This window comes from Polypterus senegalus, chromosome 13, assembly GCF_016835505.1.
Source record: "Polypterus senegalus isolate Bchr_013 chromosome 13, ASM1683550v1, whole genome shotgun sequence".
Taxonomy (NCBI): domain Eukaryota; kingdom Metazoa; phylum Chordata; class Cladistia; order Polypteriformes; family Polypteridae; genus Polypterus; species Polypterus senegalus.
The window spans coordinates 99,372,823-99,396,663 of record NC_053166.1 but is presented as its reverse complement, the minus strand read 5'-3'; the positions used below and the strand labels follow the sequence as shown (position 1 = coordinate 99,396,663).

The window sequence follows — 23,841 nt, the reverse complement described above, 5'->3', positions numbered from 1 at the left end:
CTGGAGTACAGAGTATACTGTAGCTGTGTTTATCCAATATTATCAAAGTTCTGCAGCCTTTGATCACTTCATAGGATGATTTCTGTCTACAGTGTAACATGTGTTCCAAATAATTCCACAAACAAAGTATTTTCTTGTTAGAAGTTTTAGTAACATTTCAAGGCAATACAGTTCACACAAAAATAGATGATTGGTATTAAAGAAAAGAAAAATTCTGTTTAAGGCTTATTTCTTGTTTAATTTCTTTAAGTTTGGCCATGCAGTCGCACTTGAGGCATGCTAAGCAAGTTAAACATGGTCAAAAAACTATGACATCTTCTATTTGAAAACATTTCTAATAGTACATGCAAGCAGCAAGATTATTTTCTCACTGGCTTAATTAATGCTCTGTTCCACAGATGTAGCAAAGAAAGGTCTATCTTGTGTTAACTTATAGGGGGTAAAAAGGCAATACCATATTCTAGGTAGCTATAAGAAATTAATATTCTATAGAAATTAAACACTTTGAGTTTAGCATCAAACATTAACTTTCTAACATTGTCTTTTATACTTCCATCCCCTAATTGTTTATGCAGGAGCAGAGATAATTACTTTATTTTACTTAAATAAGAGCCATAAACTTTTCTTGTGCACTAAATATTAGTTTGAAATAATTAGCCAATAACTGCAAACAAACATTTAAAAATTTCTTATTTGAAACGTTGGCTCTTTCTTGTAGCAGGCACAGTTTATTCACGGGTCTATCTAGTGTGCTGGTTTTGGTCTACATGCAAACTCTTCTGACTACACCTTTGGCATCTAGCATTGTCTTGATGATTCGACCCATTACCCAAGAGCTGTGGGGTGTGACATCATTTACTATCAAAACAATGTCCCCGCTTCAGCATTTCTTCATGGTGTAAGCCATTTTTGACGTTCTTGAAAATTTGGCAAATATCTTTAGACCATCTTTTTCAAAACAGATCAGCCAGGTACTGAACTTGCTTCCAGCGTCTTTCAGTGTACTGGTCATTTTTAGAAAAGAGTCCAGGAGGCATGTTGGGTTGTGTCTTCAGTAATAGTAAATAATTGGGTGTGAGTGCCTCCAAGTCATTTGGATCATTTGTTGTCTTTTTGAGGGGTCTGTTATTGATGATTGATTCAACTTCACACTTAACTGTTTGGAGACTTTCATCATCGAGTATGTGTTGGTTAACTATTGAGTTTAAAATATTTCTTATGCTTCTGATTTGTCTTTCCCATAATCCACCTTGATGAGAGGTTATTGATGGGTTGAAAATCCTTTTGATTTCTTTCTTGCCATTGCATTTTTTTTCTTGGTCAAGATTAATTGCTTTGCTTAGCTCTCTTTCTGCACCAACAAAGTTTGTTCCATTATCTGAGCGCATAAGTCTTCTCCTTGTCCTCTTCCACAAATGAATCGGTGTATGGCATTCATACAAGAATCAGTGTCCAAGCCCCAGCTCAACAGGCAGCTATCCGAGGCACACTACAATGCTACCCCCGCCGCCCTGTTCACCCTCAATGGTCTCCGTTCAGCCACAACCTGGTCACCGCTTGCACCATTACCAGCTGCCCACCAAGAACGAATGTGGCAGCCGTGTGTGGTGGGTGGGCAGTGAAACCGCTTGCCGCTGGGAGCTGCCTGAGGGACACTACACTGCGTGAGCAGCGAAATCGCCCCCCTCCTGCCTCCGTCCAGCCACCGCTTGTAGCATCCCCAGGCCAAAGATAACAGAGCGGCAGTTACTGAGGCGCATGCATCGCAGCTGCGACCCTGTTCGTTAGTCGTAGGGCAGATGCACGTAACCTGGGGACTACCTGTATGATGATATTTTCAGCCTAAAACTGAGGTGAAATCCCTTCAACTTAAAATTGTTTACAATCACTGTGTTTACTTTTTTGACAATTCATTTTCAAGTTTAAGAGTTTTTGTTTTATATTGCTATTCCTTGACAAACATGTTTCATAATTTCCTGATAGACTTTGCAATACGAAAGGATTTCATATTGTTACTAAAGTATTCTTTATACAGCTGGAGTGCACTCCATAGGTAATACAAGATATTTGCACTGTTCTAATGATCTAAAGGACTTGGTTTATCATAATAATAGCATTATACAAAGGTAGATGTTTTAAAAAAAATACTAACCTTTACAAGTACCATACATTTACACCAGCTGTTTCAGACTCAAATCAAATGTATGTTTTTATTCTATAATAGTAAAAATAAGAGCAGCTCACTGCTCAAAACAGTAAATCTAGGAACTGCCCAGACTCGAACCAACAACCTCTTGATTATGAGTCAGCAATTCTTACCACTGCACCACCCAAGCGGTTGTGTCAGTGTTCAACCCTAAACCGATTTCTTTTTCTTTGGTTATATTGTAGAATAAAAGCACACTCTTTGTTTTGTTATACTTGTAGCTTTTGTGAAAGTGTTTGTTTGACTTTTGGACTTCAGTCTTCACATGTTATACACTTCATGTCAAAATTTTGTCATTACTACTATAACACTACTATAACATTTCCTGTCATCCTACATTTACCCAGATCATTGTAGACTTGGAGCATACATGAAATGTACAGGTGCATCTGAATAAATTAGAATATTATTGAAAAGTTAATTTATTTTAGTAATTCAATTCAAAAAGTGAAACTCCTATATTATATACATTTGTTACACACAGAGTGATATAATTCAAGGGTTTCTTTTTTTTTTTTTCTCCTTCATTTTGCTGTTTATGGCTTATAGCTAATGAAAACCCAAAATTCAGTATTTCAGAAAATTAGAATATTGTGAAAAAGTTCAATATTGTAGGCTAATGGTGTCACACTCCACTCAGCTAATTAACCCAAAACACCTGCAAAAGTGCCCTGAGCCTTTAAATGGTCTCTGTCTGGTTCAGTAGGCCACACGATCATAGGGATGACTACAGACTTGACAGTTGTCCAGAAGATGGTCATTGACACCCTCCACAAGAAGGGCAAGCTACACAAAGTCTTTGCCATAGAAGCTGGCTGTTCACATAGTGCTGTATCCAAGCATGTTAATGGAAAGTTGAGTGGAAGGAAAAAAGTGTGGCAGAAAAAGGTGCACAAGCAACAGGGATAACCGCAGCCTTGAGAGAATTGTGAAACACAGCCCATTCAAGAATTTGGGGGAGATTCACAAGGAGTGGACTGTGGCTGGATGCTTCAGGAGACCCCACACACAGATGTATCTTTACCTGGGCTAAGGAGAAAACTGATGTATCTTTACCTGGGCTAAGGAGAAAACTGACTGGACTGTTGGTCAGTGGTCCAAAGTCCTCTTTTTCAGATGAAAGTAAGTTTTGCATTTCTTTTGGAAATCAAGGTCTCATAGTCTGGAGGAAGAGTGGAGAGTCACAGAATCCAAGTTGGTTGAGGTCCAGTGTGAAGTTTCCACAGTCAATAATGATTTAGGGAACCATGTCATCTGCTGGGGTTGGTCCACTGTGTTTTATCAAGTCCAAAGTCAGCACAGCCATTTACCAAGAAATTTTAGAGCATTTCATGCTTCCCTAGGCTGACAAGCTTTATGGAGATGCTGATTTCATTTTCCAGCAGGACTTGGCACCTGCCCACATTGCCCAAAAGTACCAATGCCTGGTACCATGGTATCACTGTGCTTGATTAGCTAGCAAACTTGCCTGACCTATGGAATATTGTAAAGAGGAAGATATGAGAGACACCAGACCCAACAATGCAGACGAGCTGAAGGCTGCTATAAAGCATCATGGGCTTCCATAACACCTCACCAGTGCCACAGGCTGATCGCCTCCATGCATTAATACAGTAATTCATGCAAAAGAAGCACTGGCCAAGTATTGAGTGCGTTACATGGACATAATTTTTTTTTATTTTTTTTGTAATTTATTAATTGATCTTATGTAATATTCTAATTTTCTGAGATAAGTAACTTTTGGGTTTACATTACCTGTAAGCCATCAGCTAAATGAAAAGAAATAAACTCTTGAAATATATCACTGTGTGTATGAGTTTCACATTTTTAATCAAATTACTGAAATAAATTAACTTTTCGCTGATATGATGATGTGTTCCAAATACAATATACTGTATTATTTACCCTATACAACTCCAGGCACCTCACACCCAGATAAACAAATTGGGAGAACTTTTTTGACCGACTTGTGCTGTGGCGGTGGGGGGATGGGATTGCAGGCTACTTGTGCTGATTGACACATTTGCAAAACAAAAGACACTAATGGAGAGGTGTGAAGGAATTTAAGGTGGCCCAGGATTACGAGGTTTTTTTGGTTTTTTTGTAGGATTCAGGGATGCAATACAATTTAATTACAAATGCTCACAAGCAAGAGTTAACTTTTAGAATCATTATCAACCTTTTTGTTTAATTCTTTATTTTGTATACTATGCAGTATCAAAGTAGGCTACTTTCTTTCAGTGGTGGAAGACAAATAAATGTGCATTATTGCTTTTTAAGAAGTAGGATTCTTGATTTGAGAGAATTTTCAACCTGTAGTGGGAAATCTTTATTTTTATTAATGCAGTTATTTGTTTTATTATGAAGTTTTGGTATTAATTATTTTTATAGTTCTGAGTATGTTATATAATGTCTAATAGAATAATTGAATTTGGAAATTAATAGTTGCCATCTAGTTGGGAATTACATTTTAGGAAAGCATATTGTTTATGCTTTCTAAATACAGCATAAATTGCTGTATTTAATTTGAGTCACATGGCTCATTGAGAAAAAGGTTTAAAAGAAAACTTTTCATTGTTTTATGTAGTTTTTGTTGTATGGTACATAACTTTTAAATAGAGAGTGCAGAATTTAGGCTTAATTAAATTTGTGTAGCAGAAAAGAGACAAAAAAGTTGGGAGTGGAGCACATGGTATTTTAAAACTACAAACACATGTGTACGGTAAGTGGAGCGGATTTATTCTGTACCTTTTCTTGTTATTGTTTTTATATTTGCACTTGTATGCAATAAAAATGTCAGTGTTAATTTTGCTGTCTCTATACTTTGCAAGTTAATAATTTGTGGTGAAAAAACTAGTTAAATGTTAAAATCTAATTCTAGCAGTAATGAGGCATTTTGGAAAAAAGTATTTTTAATTGTTTTTTATTTAATTGACATAACTGCATATGATAAGGATCATGTAGTTCAGAACCAAAAGGTGTAATCCACAAAGATAATCTTTTTTAATTTGCAAAAGTTTGTTTTAAGACTTAAATCCCTGCATATATACAGTCATATGAAAAAGTTTGGGAACTCCTCTCAGCCTGCATAGTAATTTACTCTACTTTAAACAAAAAAGATAACAGTGGTATGTCTCATTTCCTAGGAACATCTGAGTACTGGGGTGTTTTCTGAACAAAGATTTTTAGTTAAGCAGAATTTAGTTTTATGAAATTAAATCAAATGTGAAAAACTGGCTGTGCAAAAATTTGGGTACCTTGTATTTTCGCTGATTTGAATGCATGTAACTGCTCAGTACTGATTACCTGCAACACCAAATTGGTTGGATTAGCTCGTTAAGCCTTGAACTTCATAGACAGGTGTGTCCAATCATGAGAAAAGGTATTTAAGGTGGTCAGTTGCAAGTTGTGCTTCCTTTTGACTCTCCTCTGAAAAGGACAACATGGGATCCTCAGAGCAACTCTCAAAAGAAATGAAAACAAAGATTGTTCAGTATCATGGTTTAGGGGAAGGCTACAAAAATCTATCTGAGGTTTAAACTGTCAGTTTCAAGTGTAAGGAATGTAATCAGGAAATGGAAGGCCACATGCACAGTCGCTGTTAAACCCAGGTCTGGCAGGCCAAGAAAAATACAGGAGCAGCATATGCGCAGGATTGTGAGAATGTTTACAGACAACCCACAGATCACCTCCAAAGATTTGCAAGAACATCTTGCTACAGATTGTGTATCTGTACATAGTTCTACAATTCAGTGCAATTTGCACAGAGAACATCTGCACTCACACCACAGAGTCACTTGTAATGCTAATTTAGACAAGCCAGATTCATTTTGGAACAAAGTGCTTTGGACTGATGAGACAAAAATTGAGTTATTTGGTCATAACAAAAACGCTTCTCATGGCGGAAGAACACCACATTCCAAGAAAAACACTTGCTACCTACTGTCAAATTTGGTGAAGGTTCCATCATGTTGTGTGGCTAGTTCAGGGACTGGTTCCCTTGTTAAAGTTAAGGGTCGGATGAATTCAACCCAATATCAACAAATTCTTCAGGATAATGTTCATGTATCAGTCACAAAGTTGAAGTTACGCAGGGGATGGATATTCCAACAAGACAATGACCTAAAGCACAGTTCGAAATCTACAAAGGCATTCATGCAGAGGGAGAAGTACAATGTTTGGGAATGGCAGTCTCCTGACTTAAATAACATTGAAAATGTATGGGATGATTTGAAGCAGGCTGTCCATGCTCGGCAGCCATCAAATTTAACTGAACAGGAGAGATTTTGTATGGAAGAATGGTCAAAAATACCTCCATCCAGAATCCAGATACTCCTCAAAGGCTATTGGAGACTGTTATATTTGCAAAAGACGGCTCAACTAAGTATTGATGCGATATCTCTGTTGTGGTGCCCAAATTTTTATGCACCTGTCTAATTTTATGATGCATATTGCATATTTTCTGTTAATCCAATAAACTTTAATGTCACTGCTGAAATATGACTATTTCCATAAGGCATGTCATATATTAAAGGGAAGTTGCTACTTTTAAAGCTCAGCCAATGATAAACAAAAATCCAAAGAATTAAGAGAGGTTCCCAAATTTTTTCTTTTGACTGTATAGTATAATACTATTTGAATGTCACAATATGCAGAGTTTGTAAAGTGCAGAGCATATTCGAGTTTTAAGTTTGCACAGTGTAACACTGTTAATGATCCCTTTAATCTATCTTGTAGAATGAACACAAGTTGGAAATTACTATGCTTTCCCAGGGAGTCTCTATGCTATATTCTTTCTTCATGCCTGCTGCTAAATTACGGGAGCGCTTTGATCAACCGTAAGTACAGCTTTGTAATTTTTAAGTATGTGGCATATGATATTTCTCGGAGATAGAGAAATATGTAGATATATATAGAGTATTAGTTAAATATAAAATTAATGTCAAATTTGTATTTATTTATATACATATAACTTAAGCAAAATTGCATAGTTTTGTAAGTATATAAATGGCTTGGTCACAGATTGTCCTAATTAAATTGTACTGAACAAATAGTAAACATATTGTATATGGGGTAACTTTTACTTTTTCCTTCTGTGCTTTACATCATGTTGTTTGTCATGCTTTATGCATGCATGTTTTACACCCGGACAGCCTCCTATCTGACACTTTAATTTGGCCTGATTCTGGTTCTGCTGAGGCACTGTTAGCAATGATCTTTGGCACATCACATCTGGGCCAACTCCAGAATAAACGCACTTGGCTGACTGAAGTGCAGTTGTGATATGTTGCATTTGGGCTGAGTTAATTTCAGAATAGGCAGTTCAAATCTTGATTCTACTTGTCACAGATGCAATATACCAACTAAATCACTAGCAAGTCCAGAACAGATACTGCCTAACTATCCACCTAGTAAAATATATTCGGGCCACGTCTGGTCAGATTTGCCTATGTCATATTGTAATGACTTGGCCAGGATGTGGGACAATGCAACAAGCTCACACCACCTTATTCAGACAGTGCAGATGCAATAGCGTGTACACATGAAAGAAAAGAAGACATTAAGGTAGATACCGTAACACTGTTACTGTAACAGTAGTGCTCGGCAAAGACGCATACATCCATTCCACTGACTGACTCTGAATTATCTTTTTTTTTTTTTTTTTAAGCTAACTGGGATGTATGCCAAAGAACATTGGATTATTGTTATTTTACCCTTTGATATTAATTGTGTAACTCAGTGTTCACATTTGCTTTGTAAAATTAAATTAAGTACACATGTTAGGGTAATAAAAATTCTCATATTTTTAAATGAGCTCTATTTGTTCTACTATGATGATCTGTGATTTAGCCTTTTTTATTTTATTTTTTTACTAGCAAAATACCTGCTCTTCGCAGCGGAGAAGTATTGTGTTATAGAAGGAAAGAAAAGGAAACATTTTGAAAATAACGTAACATGATTGTCAATGTAATTGTTTTGTCACTGTTATGAGTGTTGCTGTCATATATATATATATATATATATATATATATATATATATATATATATATATATATATATATATACACATACAAACATACACAGGTATATATATGTATGTGTGTGTATAGCTTTGGTCACTGAGTGCAAGGGAAAAATAATAAAATGTAGTCTATAAGTTATTAAACAGTAAAACATTAACGTTTTAAGAAGTACAGGTACATTGAGCACTACTGGAGTGGTTGCGGGCAAACTACATTTTAAAGACGGTGTAACAGAACAGGTAAGTAGTACTAACAGCAGCTAAAATGTATATGGATCGTCTGTCAGAAGTTGATCCCTTTTGAAAGGCGCTACGCGACGGCTGTGGTATAGAAATTACATTTTCTATGTGAACGTCCAAATTTCTGCCTCTGGTAATGTGCCTTACCGGCATTACCAGCAATTAAAGAAAATTAGTTTTGTGTCCTCTGCAGTGTTAAGAGAGAAAGGCTTTGGTTTGGGATAAAAGGGAAAAAAGGTGTAAAGAAAGGAAACTTGCCTTTTTCTTTTATATCGTATAGAGAGATGTGTTCGCTGACAATATGAGCGCCTTTTGGGGACAGTCGCAGTGGGTCTTGTGTAGATTGGTGAGACGTCCCTGCTATTAATTGGCTGTGATGGCACTGTCAGTCCTCCACTCCTGTGCGTGTCTTCATAATCCGAGCTGACGGCCTCATAATCGTATACGTGCAAAAGAAAGTGAGAAGCGCCTTCATATTAGTTTGCCGCAGTGTAGAAAAGGGGTCCCGTGTTTGCACTTGCCTGGGCTATAGCTCAGGGAGAGGATGAAAAAAATTAAAAGTGCTCACTTTCACTTTAGGCAGAAGCGCAGTTAGCGTCTCAAAGGCTGGCACAGCTATGCGCGCGTGCCGGCTGCTCGACTTTTGCTGGGCAGGAGACCTCACTTTTTACAGACACGTTCACGTTATCAAAAGTCTCTGCGCTCTTTGGAGGTCATTCATATATATAGATAGATTATATATATATATATATATATATATATATATATATATATATATAGCAAAATACCTGCGCCTCACAGTGGAGAAGTAGTGTGTTAAAGAAGTAATGAAAAAGAAAAGGAAACATTTTAATAATAACGTAACATGATTGACATTGTCATGAGTGTTGCTGTCATATATATGCCTACCTGAATAAGTCACCCTCGCTTCACTCTTACTTTTTTACCGTTCATTTAATCATGGCTAGTGGCGGAAAAATTATAAAATGGAAGAAGGATTACACTAAGTATGGTTTTACCTAAACAATTATTGATGGCGAATCGTTAAATCATAAAGCTTGAATTGGTGATCTGTTTTTCTGTGTTAACCTCATATTTTTTCATACTTCTTCTCAAACCAAAGAAGTGCAAGGGTAAAATAAATTGGGAAGCACTGATCAATGTAATCGGTGTACCAGGAAATCATGCATTGACAAAAGTTCCCCTTTGCTTGTAATGCAAAGTGTAATTAAATGCATTATTTTTTTACGCGTTATGGAGCACATGCATCGAAGCTTCTCAGCTGTGCTTGTGCTAAGAAAAGGAAACATTTTAAAAAGAACGTAACACGATTGTCAGTGTAACCTTTTGTAAGTAGTGCCTGGAGGATTCTGTGTGGAGAAACTCTAGAGACAGCGTGTGTATTAACTTGTGGATTTTTCTGTGAGTATTTGGTGGCAGTGTGACGAAGTTGCTTCGGAAGACGGTGTTAGCCGCGTATCGGAACTCAGCTCAGAGCGAAATGAGGTGAATGGGAGGGGAGATGATGACGTCACTCCTCCACCCACCTTAACTGTCAATCCCCCCACAAACAGTCTCTCGGAATTTGCATAAGCACAGCCTTTGACCAGCAGTTTGAACTTAGTTAGAAAGTGATCAAAACTGTTGTTTATGCCCTGCGTCCTCTCATTAAACTTGTATCCCGCATTAGCCGTGGGCAAGACAAACGCCAGCGGCAGCCTGTCTATGAACTTAATTTAAACTTTAGGTTTACACCGTGCTTTGTTTCCGAAATAGCTGCAGGCATGAATATGCTTGTACAGTATGTGTCACTCGCTCGCTTCTTATTGTTTCGCTGCCTTCTCAATTGTATAATGCATGTTTTCTTCAGCGCTTTTTGGAGCTCTTCCTGGTTTTCTACATAATGCGTTGACAGTCAATTCACGTGATTACGTGGGAGGCGTGATGATGTCACACGAAACTCCGCGCCCCCCTTCCCTGCCCCCAAACGGCCATCGAGCTCAACTCCATTACATTATATGGAGAAAAATAGCTTCCAGTTATGACCATTACGTAGAATTTCGAAATGAAACCTGCCCAACTTTTGTAAGGAAGCTGTAAGGAATGAGCCTGCCAAATTTCAGTCTTCCACCCACACGGGAAGTTGGAGAATTAGTGATGAGTCAGTGAGTCAGTGAGGGCTTTGCCTTTTATTAGTATAGATTCATCTGTGAGAAAGTTGCAAAACCGACCCACATACAGGCAATTTTAACTTCAATAACAGCATGCTATGGATGACATACATTCTTTAAAAAACAAATTTCATTGGCAATGAACAACGGAGGTAATCTTTCCATTGGACAACAAACAATGTTACCCAGTTGTAGAATAAATTGGTTTGCATTCACTTTCATTTGAAGCACTTTGAGAATGTAAAATTGATTCCACTGTATTGACTCAAACGGTTGTGTAATTCCATAGCAGAAACTGCTGTGTCAAAATTGTGATTGTTACTGTCAGGCAGTGTAATGATTATGAAGCTGGAAATTGGTGGTGTGATGATGGGTGTGCAATGGGCGAGAAAGAAATTTTTGGAGTGTATTGGATGAAGTGAACAACAGTGTACAGGGACAAAGTGGTGATTGGAGCAGATATCAAAGGGCATGTTGAAGAAGGGAACAGTGAAGATAAGGAGATGATGGGTAGGTATTAAAGAGAGGAATGTAGAAGGTCAGAGGATAGTGGATTTTGCCAAAAGAATGGACATGGCTGTGGTGAATACATATTTTAAGAGGGAGGGAGGAACATAGGGTTATGTACAAGAGTGGAGGAAGCTGCACACAGGTAGATTACATCCTATGCAAAAGAGTTGATCTGAAGGAGATTGAAGACTGCAAAGTGGTGACAGGGGAAAGTGTATTTAAGCTGCATAGGATGGTGGTCTGTACGATGACTTTGAAGATCAAGAAGGAGAAGAGAGTGAGGACAGAGCCAAGGATCAAAAGGTGGAAGTTGAAAAAGGAAGACTGCAAGGTTTAGTTTAGGGAGGTAGTGACACAGGTACTGAGTGGCAGTGAAGAGTTACCAGACAGCTGGGAAACTACAGCAGATGTAGTAAGGGTGACCGCAAGAAGGGTGTTTGGCGTGACATCTGGAAAGAGGAGGAAGGAAAAGGAAACCTGGTGGTGGAATGAGGAAATACTGGAGAGTATACAGAGGAAGAGGATGGTAAAGAAGAAGTGAGATAGTCAGAAAGATGCAGAAAGTAGACAAGAGTACAAGGAGATATGGCGCAAGGTGAAGAGAGATGTGGCGAAGGCTAAACAAAAGGCGTATAATGAGTTGTATGCGAAGTTGGACACTAAGGAGTGAGAAAAGGACCTGTACCGGTCATAGTGAATCAGGAAGTGCAACGGATTAACAAGGAGGAGGTAAGGACAGCTATGAAGAGGATGAAAAATGGAAAGGCCGTTGGTCCAGATGACATACCTGTGGAAGCGTGGACGTGTCTAAGAGAGATGGCAGTGGAGTTTTTAATCAGATTGTTTAATGGAATCTTGGAAAGTGAGAGGATGCCAGAGGAGTGGAGAAGTGTACTGGTGCTGATATTTAAGAATAAGGGGGATGTGCTGGACTGTAGTAACTACAGGGGAATAAAATTGATGAGCCACAGCATGAAGTTATGGAAAAGAGTAGTGGAAGCTAGGTTAAGAAGTGAGGTGATGATTAGTGAGCAGCACTATTGTTTCATGCCAAGAAAGAGCACAACAGATGCGATGTTTGCTCTGAGGATGTTGATAGAGAATTTTAGAGAAGGCCAGAAGGAGTTGCATTGCGTCTTTTTGGATCTGAAGAAAGCATATGACAGGGTGCCTCGAGAGGAGCTGTATTGTATGAAGAAGTCAGGAGTGGCAGAAAAGTACGTAAGAGTTGTACAGGATGTGTATGTGTGTTCCAAACAACGATCTATTATTTCCACTCTAAAACTCCACTCCCAGAAAATCAATTAGGGCATGAGCTGGGGGAAGTTTGTGCACGTTCTACGTTGGTGGGGGGATGGAATAACCGGCTACTTGCAGCTTTTCTTTTATCAGCACATTTAGATTAACAAAAGACGCTGGCGGAGAGGTGGGAATGGTTTTAAGAAGCGATTTAAGGTGGGATGGACCTACGAGTTTTTTCGTAGGCTCTGGTAATTCTAGTGTTAAACTCATTCACCTTCGCCAACTCTACTCCCTGCATCCTCACCATTCCACTGACCTACCTCTCATTTACACACATGTATTCTGTTTTGTTCCTACAGACCTTCATTCGTCTCCCCTCTAGAGCATATCTCCAGCTCTCCTCGGTCTCCTCAACCTGCTCCCTACTATCGCTACAGATCACAATGTCATCAGCAAACATCATAGTCCAGGGGGACTCTTGTCTAATCTCATCTGTTAACCTGTCCATCACCATTGAAAATAAGAAAGGTCTCAGAGCTGATCCCTGATGTAATCCCACCTCCAACTTGAATGCTTCTGTCACACCTACCGCAGACCTCACCACTGTCACACTTCCCTCATCCAAACAACGATCTATTATTTCCACTCTAAAACTCCACTTCACTCCCAGAAAATCAATCAAGGCATGAGCTGGGAGAAGTTTGTGCACGTTCCAAGTCGGTGGGGGGATGGAATAGCCTGTAGTGAGACCAGCTATGTTATATAGGTTGGAGATGTTGGCACTGACCAGAAAGCAGGAGACAGAGCTGGAGGTGGCAGAGTTAAAGATGCTAAAATTTGCATTGGGTGTGACGAGGATGGATAGGATTAGAAATGAGTACATTTAGAGGGTCGGGCAAAAGTTGGACGATTGGGAGACAAAATTTAGAGAGGCGAGATTGCGTTGGTTTGGACGTGCAGAGGAGAGATACTGGGTATATTGGAAGAAGGATGCTAAGGATAGAGCTGCTAAGGAAGTGGAAAAGAGGAAGGCCTAAGCGAAGGTTTATGGATGTGGTGAAAGAGGACATGCAGGTGATGGGTGTAACAGAACAAGATGCAGAGGACAGAAATATATGGAAGAAGATGATCCGCTGTGGCAACTCCTAACGGGAGCAGCCGAAAGAAGACTACTATAACCTGTTGAGGCGATGCAAGGAATTGTCATCACCACTTGTACATCCCTTCCCCCTCCTTTCCCCACCCCCTTCCTGACAACATCTAGCACATATTAAGTCCTAGGCGGAATGCCAGTCCTTCACATGGCACAAACACTCCCTCCCATTTTGACAACCATTGCCCAACGGAAATTAATAAAATATCTTTGGGACCGTATTGGTAAAAGGTAAAGGACAGGATGAGACTATAAATGATTTGCATCATGGAATAGTGTGAAAAGCATCATTTAAGACAGATAAAATATAGCACCTCTAGGACAATAAAAAGATCAAGATTTGCCACCAAAATTCATGACCGGCAAGGGGAAGGCTTATTAAGGGACCAGCAACAATCCTTAAAAAACTGCATGACATTTTAGCAGTAACTATTTGCTTCCTTCATAACAATCCTTTTGTTTGTTTCAGTTGGCTGAACTGTATCACAGGATTGCAGATGGAAGCCATCTCTCATTAAAAGACCCCCCAACCAGTGTACATTTTACTGGAATACACATTCCCCAGAAACATCACAGAATTCTTGGGATCGTGGAATAATTAATTGGCCTTTATTCTGAAAGGTGTTTTTCATAAAGGCAATACAGATGCTTTTTGTCCTAGTAGCTGATCTTGTTCTTTCTTTATGTTTACAGTGATGTGTTTGTGGTGTTTTTTTAAGAAGCTGTCTAGTTATTTTTGCTTTCAGAAGCTAGTTACCATAAACACAAACAGTGTGAATGAATGTTTTTTGTGGGGAGGGCTCCTGTTTTTCTCTAATGTAAAATCCTTATCTTCATCTGAGTTCACCTCTGTTATAATGCATCTTTATTTGAAAACAGCAGTGTCAGATCGGGGATAGTGTGAAGGTGACTGAGGGAATAAAACTGAATAAAAAACACTAACCTTTACAAGTACCATAAATTTACACTGGCTGTTATAGACTCAAATCCAATATATTCTTTTATTGTACAATAGTAGCAATAAAAACAGCTCACTACTCAAAACGGTAATACTGGGATGCAGCCGGAATCAAACCTGTGACCTCTTGATTATGAGTCAGCATTTCTTAATGCTGCACCACCCAAGTGGTCGTGTCAGTGTCGTAGCCTAACCCAATTTCTTTTTCTTTGGTTATATTCTTGAATAAAAGTGCACTTGTTTTGTTATACAGGGAGTGCAGAATTATTAGGCAAGTTGTATTTTTGAGGATTAATTTTAATATGGAACAAACACAGTGCTATCAGTCAATCCAAAATGTTAATAAACCTGAAACCTGAATGTTTCACAACGGAAATATGAGTGTGAACATCATCAGGGGAATACATATGTGCGCACAATTATTAGGCAACTATTAGTGTGCAGATTTATTATGCAACTAAAGGAAAAATGAAAATTTTCCCATCTCACTTGTTTATTTTCATCTGTTATAGTGAGAATAATAAACACCTCAAAATTTACAAATAAACATCTCTGACATTTCAAAAAAAATAAATCAATCAATCAATGACCAATATAGCCACCCTTCTTTCCAAAAACAGTCATAAGCCTTTCCATTCATGGAGTCTGTCAGTTTCTTGATCTGTTGAAGATCAGCTTTTTGTGGAGCAGTGACTACAGCCTCCCAGACACTCTTCAGAGAGGTGTATTGTTTTTCTCCCCCGTAAATCTAGCGTTTAAGAAGTGCCCACAAGTTCTCGATAGGGTTTAGGTCAGATGAGGAAGGGGGGCCATGTCATTATTCCTTCATCTTTAAGGCCTTTACTGGCTGGCCACGCAGTGGAGAACTTCGATGCAAGTGATGGAGCATTGGCCTACATAAAAATCATGGTCTTTTTCCTGTATCACTGTTTGAAGAAAGTGTCTTCGAAAAACTGGCAGTAGGTTTGGGAGTTGATTTTGAGTTCATCTTCAATGCAAAAGGTCCAACTAGCTCATCTTTAAAAATACCAGCTCATACCAGTACCCCACCTCCACGTTGGAGTGGAGCTCTGTGCCCATTACTGATCCACAGGTCCATCCATCTGGTCCATCAAGAGTCACTCTCATCTCATCGGTTCATAAAACCTTTGAAAAAAATCTGTCTTCAGATATTTCTTGGCCCAGTTTGGACGTTTCAACTTATGTTTCTTGTTCAGTGGTGGTTGGGTTTCAGCCCTCCTTACCATGTCTTTGAGCACTGAACACCTTGTACTTCTGGGCACTCCAGGTAGGTTGCAGCTCTGGAATATGAAAGTACTGGAGGATAATGGGTTCTGGTAGCTTCACGTTTGATTCTTCTCAAATCTTTGGCAGCTAATTTGCGTCTTTTGTTCTCAACACGTTTCTTGCGACCCTGTTGACTATTTGCAACAAAATGTTTGATGGTTCTGTGATCACACACCAATATCTTAGCAGTTCCAAAAGTGCTGCATCCCTCTGAAAGACTTTTTACAATTTTTGACTTTTCAGAGTCAGTTAAATCTCTTTTTTGGCCCATTTTGCCTGAGGAAAACTAGCTGCCTAATAATTCTGCACACCTTGATATAGGGTGTTGATCTCCTTAGGCCACACCCTCCCTCATTACACAAATACACATCACCTGACGTGCTTAAATCCAATAAGCATTCAATTTAATACAGCTTGGAGTTGGAATATACGCATTAAAAATGATGATATGGTCAAAATACTCACTTGCCTAATAATTGTGCACACAGTGTACTTGTACCTTTTGTGAAAGTGTTTTTGATATTTGGACTTTAGTCTTCACACACTATACACTTATGTCAAAATATTACCGTCAGTGCTGTAACATGGAAAAACTTTATTTTAGCTACATGTTCAACATTTCTTGCATTTCCTGTCATCCAACATTTACATAGATCGTTGTAGACATGGAACACACATGAAATGCATGTGTTCCAAACAATGATGTATTATATGTATTATTTACCCTATACAACTCCCAGGCACCTCGCCCCTAGATAAACGAGACCTGAGCTGAGTTAACTTTTTGTCCAAGTTGAGCTGCGGCAGTGGGGGGATGGGAGAGCAGGCTGCTTGATACTTGTGTTGATTGACACATTTACAAAACAAAAGATACTAATGGAGTGGTGCAAAGGAATTTAAGGTGGCCCAGGAGTTTTTTTTCATAATCTTCAGGGATTCTAGTGTTAAATGATATTACCTATGGTGGAATGAATTAAAAGGTTTGCATTCACTTTCATTTTAACAGTGATGTGGCACATGTATGAGTTTTGGCAGCTCTGTAAAACAGTAATATTATAAGAACGTAAACGGTTGAGCATTGATTCAATAGCACAACATGCTGTAGCAAAATTGTGATCACTACTAGCACTTGCTGAGGTATTAGAAAGAATTGTCTTTGCGTGTTTATAAAAGAATATAGAAGTACTTTAAGATAAAAATGAAAGAATTGAGATGACAAATTTTATTAAATGATCCACCTTATATTACAATAATGTAGTAACATGCCAACTGCAGATTTCACTGTACCAATTTGGCAGTGTATAGCTTGTATAAGGCACAAGGGTTGTGAGTACCAAATCCCCATGGTGGCATGCAGTAAATGAGTTAAGAGAATTAAAGCAATCTTTTTGATTAGCTCCGATATTATTAAGTTTATGTTGAGCATCTAAACATCTCGGCCATCTAAATAAGATCTAATTCATATGACTAAGGTAGCATACAGTATATTAATTAAATGTAAATTAAAAGAATGCAATTTGAAAAATAACTGTGGCACTCTAACATGGGTCTTTGTTACAGTCATTTACAGTGCATCCGGAAAGTATTCACAGCGCATCACTTTTTCCACATTTTGTTATGTTACAGCCTTATTCCAAAATGGATTAAATTCATTTTTTTCCACAGAATTCTACACATAACACCCCATAATGACAACATGAAATATGTTTACTTGAGGTTTTTGCAAATTTATTAAAAATAAAAAAACTGAGAAATCACACGTACATAAGTATTCACAGCCTTTGCTGAATACTTTGTCGATGCACCTTTGGCAGCAATTACAGCCTCAAGTCTTTGCTTGGCACACCTATCCTTGGCCAGTTTCGCCCATTCCTCTTTGCAGCACCTCTCAAGCTCCATCAGGTTGGATGGGAAGCGTCGGTGCACAGCCATTTTAAAATCTCTCCAGAGATGTTCAGTTGGATTCAAGTCTGGGCTCAGGCTTGGCCTCTCAAGGACATTCACAGAGTTGTCCTGAAGTCACTCTGACAGAGTGACCATTGGGTTCTTGGTCACCTCCCTGACTAAGGCTCTTCTCCCCCGATCGCTCAGTTTAGATGGCCGGCCAGCTCTAGGAAGAGTCCTGGTGGTTTTGAACTTCTTCCACTTACGGATGATGGAGGCCACTGTGCTCATAGGGACCTTCAAAGCAGCAGAAATTTTTCTGTAACCTTCCCCAGATTTGTGCCTCGAGACAATCCTGTCTCGGAGGTCTACAGACAATTCCTTTGACTTCATGCTTGGTTTGTGCTCTGACATAAACTGTCAACTGTGGAACCTTATATAGACAGGTGTGTGCCTTTCTAAATCCTGTCCAATTAACTGAATTTACAACAGGTGGACTCCAATTAAGCTGCAGAAACATCTCAAGGATGATCAGGGAAAACAAGATGCACCTGAGCTCAATTTTGAGCTTCATGGCAAAGGCTTTGAATACTTATGTACATGTGCTTTCTCATTTTTTTTTATTTTTAATAAATTTACAAAAACCACTTTGTCATTATGGGGTGTTGTGTGTAGAATTCTGAGGAAAAAAATTAATCCATTTTGGAATAAGGCTGTAACATAACAAAATGTGGAAAAAGTGTTGCACTGTGAATACTTTCCGGATGCACTATATCTCGAGTCCAAGTCAAGTTGCAAGCAAGCAATTTACAAGTCAGATAAACTGAAACACATTTTCACTCTTAGAAGTTGTTTGCTTTGTTCTGAATCAGGGGACATTTTGTTACTTTGTTTTAATTTCCAGTTAGCCTGAGCATGTTCCACAATGTAAACTTTCCAGCAAACTAAACACATCAAATATTCTGTGGGGGTGTGATCATGGCAAGTATTTGCACACCACTGCATTTTCCATAATTATTAACTGAAATATTACTTGTAAAGTATGCGCTACTAAGTTTTTGCGCTGAAGACCACATTTCAAATAGCCAAGTGTACAATAGAAGAAAAGCTCTACTGATGACATACACTGATATCCTTCAGTTTTAAGACAGTAGATTACCTTGTAACTTACAATTAACTGTATGATGTTGAGCATTTACTCTCCAGTGGCCACAATGTGAACTTAACCTCAACTTAGTTTATTTCAAATTGTATGTCTACTGTCTTAAATGTTGTTCATGTTAGTTATTAATGTTTATTTTGAAATGCTTGAATAACATTGACTAACATGTCAGTGTTGGTAGACGTAACAACAACAACATTTATTTATATAGCACATTTTCATACAAAATGTAGCTCAAAGTGCTTTACATAATGAAGAATAGAAAAATAATACACAGTAAGAAAATAAAATAAGTCAACATAAATTAACATAGAATAAGAGTAAGGTCCAATGGCCAGGATGGACATCCATCCATTTTCCAACCCGCTGAATCTGAACACAGGGTCACGGGGGGTCTGCTGGAGCCAATCACAGCCAACTCAGGGCAGAAGGCAGAAATCCAATCCCGGGCAGGGTGCCAACCCACCGCAGGACACACACACACAGACACATCAAGCAGACACTAGGGCCAATTTTAGAATCGCCAATCCACCTAACCTGCATGTCTTTGGACTGTGGGAGGAAACCGGAGCATCCGGAGGAAACCCATGCAGACACGGGGAGAACATGCAAACTCCACACAGGGAAGACCCAGGAAGTGAACCCAGGTCTCCTAACTGCGAGGCAGCAGTGCTACCATTGCGCCACCGTGCCGGTAAAAAATTTAATCTGTAGGGATTCCAGACATTAGACTGCCTAGTCCCCTCTGGGCATTCTACCTAACATAAATGAAACAGTCCTCTTTGGATTTAGGGTTCTCACGGAAAGACTTGATGATGATGGTCACGTAGACTTCTGGCTTTTAATCCATCCATCATTGTTGGAGCATCATGATGCTTTGAGTGCGCCACCACCACAAAGAAACCAGAAAAAGAAACAGAAGAGAGAGTAGGGGTCAGTACGGATTTTAGAGCCACCATGAATAGTTATTATGATGAATTGAACATACAGAGTATCAGGATTAAGTTAAAGTGAAGTTATAAAAAGGCCATGTTAAAGTAATATGTTTTCAGCAGTGTTTTAAAGTGCTCTACTGTATTAGCCTGGCGAATTCCTATTGGCAGGCTATTCCAGATTTTAGGTGCATAGCAGCAGAAGGCCGCCTCCCCACTTTTAAGTTTTGTTCTTTGAATTCTAAGGAGATACTTATTTGAGGATCTAAGGTTACGATTTGGAATATAAGGTGTCAGACATTCTGATATATAAGATGGGGCGAGATTATTTAAGGCTTTATAAACCATAAGCAGAATTTTAAAGTCAATCCTGAATGACACAGGTAACCAGTGTAGTGACATCAAAACTGGAGAAATGTGCTCGGATTTTCTTTTCCTAGTTAGGATTCTAGCAGCTGCATTCTGCACTACTTGCAGACGATTTATGTCTGTTTTGGGTAGTCCTGAGAGGAGTGCGTTACAGTAATCTAGTCGACTGAAAACAAACACGTGAACTAGTTTCTCAGCATCTTTCAGTGATATAAGCGGTCTAACTTTAGCTATGTTTCTTAAGTGAAAAAATGCTGTCCTAGTGATCTGATTAATATGCGATTTAAAATTCAGATTGCAGTCAACAATTACCCCTAAGTTTTTTACCTCCGTCTTGACTTTTAATTCTAATGTATCCAGGTTATTTCTAATAGCCTCATTGTATCCATTATTGCCAATCACTAAGATTTCAGTTTTCTCTTTATTTAACCTGAGAAAGTTACTATTCATCCATTCTGAGATACAAGTCAGACATTGTGCTAGTGAATCAAGAGAATCGGGGTCATCAGGTGCTATTGAGAAGTACAGCTGTGTGTCATCAGCATAGCTTTGGTAGCTCACGTTGTGCCCTGAGATAATCTGACCTAATGGAAGCAAATAGATTGAGAATAACAGCGGACGCAGGATAGAGCCTTGTGGAACACCATATTGGATATCATGTGTCTTTGAGTTGTAATTACCACAACTAACAAAGAATTTTCTCCCTGTCAGGTAGGATTCAAACCAATTTAAGACACTGCCAGAGAGGCCCACCCATTGACTAAGGCGATTTCTAAGAATATTATGATCAATGGTGTCAAATGCAGCACTCAGATCTAAGAGAATGAGAACAGATAAATGGCCTCAGTCTGCATTCACCCACAAATCATTTACTACTTTAACAAGTGCAGTTTCTGTGCTGTGATTTGTTCTAAACCCCGACTGGAATTCAAGAATAGTAATGAGGGGATGCCCCACCTGCCCTTATGGTGTAGTATTAGAATTTTTAATCGGTGTTCAGTAGCTTCAGTGAGTCTAGTGTTAAGTACTTCAATAAGATTGCATTAGTTGATTCAAGTTTGTATTTATTTTTATTTTTCTAGCCCACAAAATACCCCCCCCCCAACCCCAGTTTGTAATAACAATAAGGTCTACAGGTCTACCAGGAAGTAAAAGTACAATTTCAATAGCTTTAAGTAGTTGTTTGGTAAATATTGATTCTAGAAAGAGTAAAATAATGCTACATTTTGTAATAAAGAAGTTGAAATACCAGTCTTGTTTTATTTTTATCCATGTTCTGTAAATTTAAAATATCCATTATTTAAGTGTTTTTTTGTTTTGTTGTTTGTTTTTGTCCCTTTAGGATGACGGAGATTGTGACGAAAGTGTCTAAAAAGAAGCTTGGCAAACATGTTAAGGCCCTTGTCTTTGAACTTTGTTGTAATGATGACACAGATGAAGATGTTGAGGTTCCCTATGTCAGATATACTATTCGTTGAGACCTCCAGTGGAGCAGAAGAGTGTCTGGCAAAGAAGGACAGATGAGAATTTCTGGGAGAGGACATACAATCTAGAGCAGAGGAGAAGGCTGCTGCAGGATTTGCTGCTGAGTTAAAAATGAAGAGATTTGTAGAATATGCCTAAGGAGGATAAACTGATAAAGCAGTGACTGGCATACATACTTTTAATACACCGAAATTAAAATCATTCTTTTAAACCAATGAATCATATTTTGAAGATTTCAGGGTTATCTTCTTAATGTTCCTTTTTTTATTTGAACTATGGTTTTATTTTTCAAATGAAAAGCATCCTTCCTTGAAACATTAACTAGTGTGATACTTTCAGGCCTGAAATATCGGAAGGTTGTACTTTCTCATACATTGTGGTCCAGTTAACTGCAGCATTTCTTTCATGATCCACTCGCAGCCTGTTTCTCTGTAGAATCTTTTTGTAGTAGCTTAATTTAATGTCTCAAGTGTTTGAAATCTTCCATTAAATGTGCAGTTGCATGCATTTTTCAGTTTTAGGTCTGCATCTTTTACACCACATATTAATAGCGGTCTGTCGCAATACCATGATAACATATTCCTAATGGCATGTACGATATTTTTGAATTTATTTTGTGTGTGTAAAAATATAAGGTAATGTCTTGCTTTTCACTAATGTGCAAAATTATTTTTTTTTTGGTGTCTTTTGCCTTTGTGAGAATTTTAATGTACAATCGTACACCGTATTGACTGCCAGTTTAATCAGGATAATGTAATATATATATATATATATATATATATATATATATATATATATATATATATATATATATATATATATATATATATAGGATGCAAATATGCACCAGCATGAATCTTTGAAAGGTCTCTCCCAAGTTAGCATCCCTGTCCTACCAAGCATTGCAGCTAAGTGTGTGTCTCTCTCATATATATATATATATATATATATATATATATATATATATATAATTTTTTTTTGGTGGGGGGTGTGATTTGCTGGTCTGTGGTGAGCTCAGGCTCTGGTTAAGGCATGAAATGTAAACTTACTAAGAACTCTTCTGCACCACCTTATAGACTTGAGTCTTTCTACTTTTTGTTTAATAATCAGATGTGTAATAAAATGCAATTATTCTGTAACTGAAGCACATAGTGCAAGAATTATTAAAAATTAAGAACTTATCAGTTTTTGTTTCCTCATTAAATGCTTATTTTTGCACAGTTGTTTTTAACTTGCCACAGTTGTCACCTATAACATGTTTTCAGTCTGTGATATCTTGCTTTATCACTTCTGTTTAATAATCTGCCACCTTAGTGAGGTTTGAAGGATGTCCTGCTGAACGGCTCTACTTTGTTCTCGCTGTAGCATTTTATTTGGGCTTAGACCAGAACCTTGGCTTGACTATTGTAGGACATGACATATAAGTCTTCCTCCTTCGATGTTAATTTGAATCATCCACTTGATGCAAGTAAATGTGTTTCTTGAAACTGGCATGTCTGCAAGGCTATGTGACATGCCATCATTTGGAAAAAAATGTGTTATCTTGATCCCAAGCATAACATTCCACGAGCTATATGAATACAAGCCTTTACACATAAAATTAATACAGCAAACAGGAGTTTAAATGAATGGTTAAACAAGCATGGAAAGTAACCATTTGTTAGATGAATGGAGTAAAAGGGGTGTAACAGCTTTGTCTTTGGGAATCTCAGCATAATTTAACCATTCACCAAGCACACCAGGCTATGTTAGGTTTATATCACATATGCCATCCTCCCAATGGAGAACCTTTTGCAAATGCCACTAGCTGACTTTTTTTTTTTTAAGATGAATGGGATATACCAGGGGATAAGCTTGTGACAATAGTGACGTGCAATGGAGGAAACAGAGCAAAAGCAGTAGGTAAATTAATGGAAGGAATTAAGGGTGCAAGAACCATTTTTTTTATTAGGTTATGTTAAATTGATGAAGTGTTTTCTTCATTAAGTTAAAATATTTACCTTTATATTAATGCATAGTCTATGGGGGATTCTATTATAACCCCAACAAGCTAATCTGAAAATGAAATACTGTAATTACATTTTGTCATTCTGATTATAGACTAAGTTCATGATCTGCATTGCAGTTGGTAAGGCATGGAGGGCAAACTGTTTCAAGCTGTACATACAGTTAGGTCCATAAATATTTGGACACAATTACAATGAATTGTAAATGAACCAA

General features: G+C 38.2%; 1 protein-coding gene across 3 annotated transcripts in view; it reads left to right on the top strand.

Moving 5' to 3' along the window:
- Positions 1 to 21,906, top strand: part of uba1 (ubiquitin-like modifier activating enzyme 1) — a 332,406-nt gene extending 310,500 nt beyond the window's left edge. For all 3 annotated transcript variants that reach the window (XM_039774152.1, XM_039774151.1, XM_039774150.1), the window contains exons 25-26: positions 6,944 to 7,044; positions 21,479 to 21,906. In XM_039774152.1, the coding sequence (XP_039630086.1) occupies positions 6,944 to 7,044; positions 21,479 to 21,614 (237 nt within the window). In that variant the 3' untranslated portion in view covers positions 21,615 to 21,906. The remainder of the gene's footprint in view (positions 1 to 6,943; positions 7,045 to 21,478) is intronic.
- The last annotated feature ends 1,935 nt before the right edge of the window (positions 21,907 to 23,841 follow it).